Here is a 2500-nt window from a genome sequence, read left to right as displayed (position 1 = left end):
ATTCAGCTTTCTGAAATCTAAGCAAAGTCTCCGATTTCCATCTTTTTTAGGTACAACTAAAATAGGTGTAGAATATTCAGAGTCTGAAGGCTCAATTATCCCTATCTCAAGCATACTACGCAATTCCTTTTTCACTTCTTCCTCCAGTCTATAGGGTAAAGGATACGGTTTTACTCTTATCGTTTCAGGAACTGTTAATTCAATATTATATTCAATTTCGGTTGTTTTACCTGGGACATCGGTGAGAACATCGCCAAACGCTTGCAGGATGCTTTTCGCGTCGTCTCGTTGATCGGCTGGCAAGTCCGAATCTAACGAGACATCTTTCCATGTTTCGCGCTGGTTATAACTGGGAATTGTCGTCGCTCTTCCCTCCGCATTATCCTCGTCGTTCACCACCACAACCGCTGCTGGAAAAGCGTCAGCCGATTCCCTATGTACATACCTTTTTAGCATATTTATGTGGTATTTCCTTAATGTTCCGTTCACATCCACTATCTTGTTCAGTCGATTCGGACTTCCAATTACCTTAAAAGGACCTTTCCACTGAAACAGCAGTTTATTCGAGTTCGTAGGTAGCAGTAGTAATACGTAATCTCCCGATTCTATAACCCTGTCTTTAGTTTTTCGGTCATAGTAATATTGTGCAACTTCCTGTGCATTCTTTAGTTCATTTAATGCCATACGACAAGTGTCTTCTAACCTTTCCCGTAGACTGATAACGTATTCGTATGATGACCTCGTTTCGGGTTCCTTCACCTCGCCGTCAAACAGCTCTCGTAACAATGTCATCGGGCCTCTCACTGCGTGGCCGTAAACAAGCTCAAATGGCGAGAACTTTGTGCTTGCCTGTGGGACTTCTCTATATGCAAAAAGTAATGGTGATAAATATCTATGCCACTCTTTAGGCTGTTCTACACACATTCTTTTCAACATCCTTTTCAGTGTACCATTGAATTTTTCTACCAAACCATTACACATAGCGTGATAAGGAGTCGTAGTAATAGACTGTATAGACAACAACCTATATACTTCCTGCATCATTGCCGAGGTAAATTGCGTTCCCCGGTCTGATAGCACTTCCCTTGGAATGCCCACTCGGCTGAAGATATTTACCAGAGCTTCCGCCACGGATGCAGTGTCGATGTTCTGCAGTGCCACAGCTTCCGGGTATCTTGTGGCGAAGTCCACGACCGTCAAGATGTATCTCGAACCGTCAGACGACCGCGGTTCAATCGGGCCGACAATGTCAACAGCTAAACGAGAAAAGGGCTCTCCAATTATTGGCATTTTCCCTAATTTTGCTCTTTGTACTTTACCTTTGTCAACAGTCCTCTGACACACATCACACGATTTGCAATATCGTTCAATGTCTTTAGTTATCCCGGGCCAAAAGAACTTCTCCATAACTCGATCTTTGGTTTTCCCAGTCGCCAGATGACCCCCCATGATGCTGGAATGAGCCAGGTCGAGTACGGCGGAGCGACACTGGGAGGGAACAAGGAGTTGCTCTCTCTCCAAGTCACCGATTTTCACCTTTCTGTAAAGAACTCCTCGTTTTAATATAAACATAGAAAATTCATTTTTCTTTCTACGAAAAAATTCTTTACCTTCCCCTGCATACTTCCGTACTCCATCCAAAGTCTTGTCTTCTTGCTGTGCTCGCTTGATTGTCATATTCAGCATGTTAGAGACTGCCAATACCTTAAGTTCTGGTTGTTTTCTTTCCTTCGTTTGTCTGTCACGTGTTATTACACCACACGTGTGTTTTCCGTTATTATCTCCTAACCTTACGCCTGGTACATTTCCAATTACCAAGTCATGTATAGGATTAGGTATACAAACAGCTTTAGTCGTTCCTGTATAAAAAGGACTCTTAACCGTAATTTCTGCTTCCGGATAACAAAATACATCCGAATTAGCCATCTTGACAACACAGTGTTTACCTGTCAACTTACAATTGGGTACCAAGCTTCTCTTGACCAACACGGTAGTGCAGCCATTGTCCCTCATTACCGTCACTTTATGTCCTTCCACTTCTCCCGGTTTCGTAATTAACTTCGAATGTCTATCTTTTCCTGATCCTCCACAAGCCATCCGAAATCCCTTTCCATTTACCTTAATCCATCCGTGATCGTCAATCACCCCCACCGGGTCGACCTGTACAACTTCCGATGCGTCGTCTTGCGGGTGCTCGGCGATGCTCGGCGCTCCCTGTGATGTTACCGCCGCGGCCTCTTTCCTCGTCGGTCCGGACGTCGCTGACGTGCTTGCAACCTTGCTTTTATTTATATTGGGCCTGAAATAGCAATCCCACGCCTTGTGTCCACCTTTTTGACAGATATAACATTTTACCTGAGGAAGAGGCGAAGATAGTGCCTTACGAGGGCTCCTGTCACTGCCCTCATTTACCTGCCCGAACTGCTGCGCCGACGATTGACTTGACACAGTTGCTTGTTGGGGAGTCCTAAGGGTAAAATGACCATGAGCCTCGATATAC

General features: G+C 44.6%; 1 protein-coding gene across 1 annotated transcript in view; it reads right to left on the bottom strand.

Annotated features, from left to right (window-relative positions):
- Positions 1-2500, bottom strand: part of LOC138862923 (uncharacterized) — a 4356-nt gene that overhangs the window by 1092 nt on the left and 764 nt on the right. The window contains exon 1 of the mRNA XM_070126127.1: positions 1-2500. This exon is cut by the window's left edge and continues 1092 nt beyond it; it is cut by the window's right edge and continues 764 nt beyond it. Within this exon, the coding sequence (XP_069982228.1) occupies positions 1-2500 (2500 nt within the window).

The sequence above is a fragment of the Penaeus vannamei genome, chromosome 10 (genome assembly GCF_042767895.1).
Source record: "Penaeus vannamei isolate JL-2024 chromosome 10, ASM4276789v1, whole genome shotgun sequence".
NCBI lineage: Eukaryota > Metazoa > Arthropoda > Malacostraca > Decapoda > Penaeidae > Penaeus > Penaeus vannamei.
Note: the sequence above shows the minus strand (reverse complement) of the source record. Positions and strands in the feature narration are given on the sequence as shown.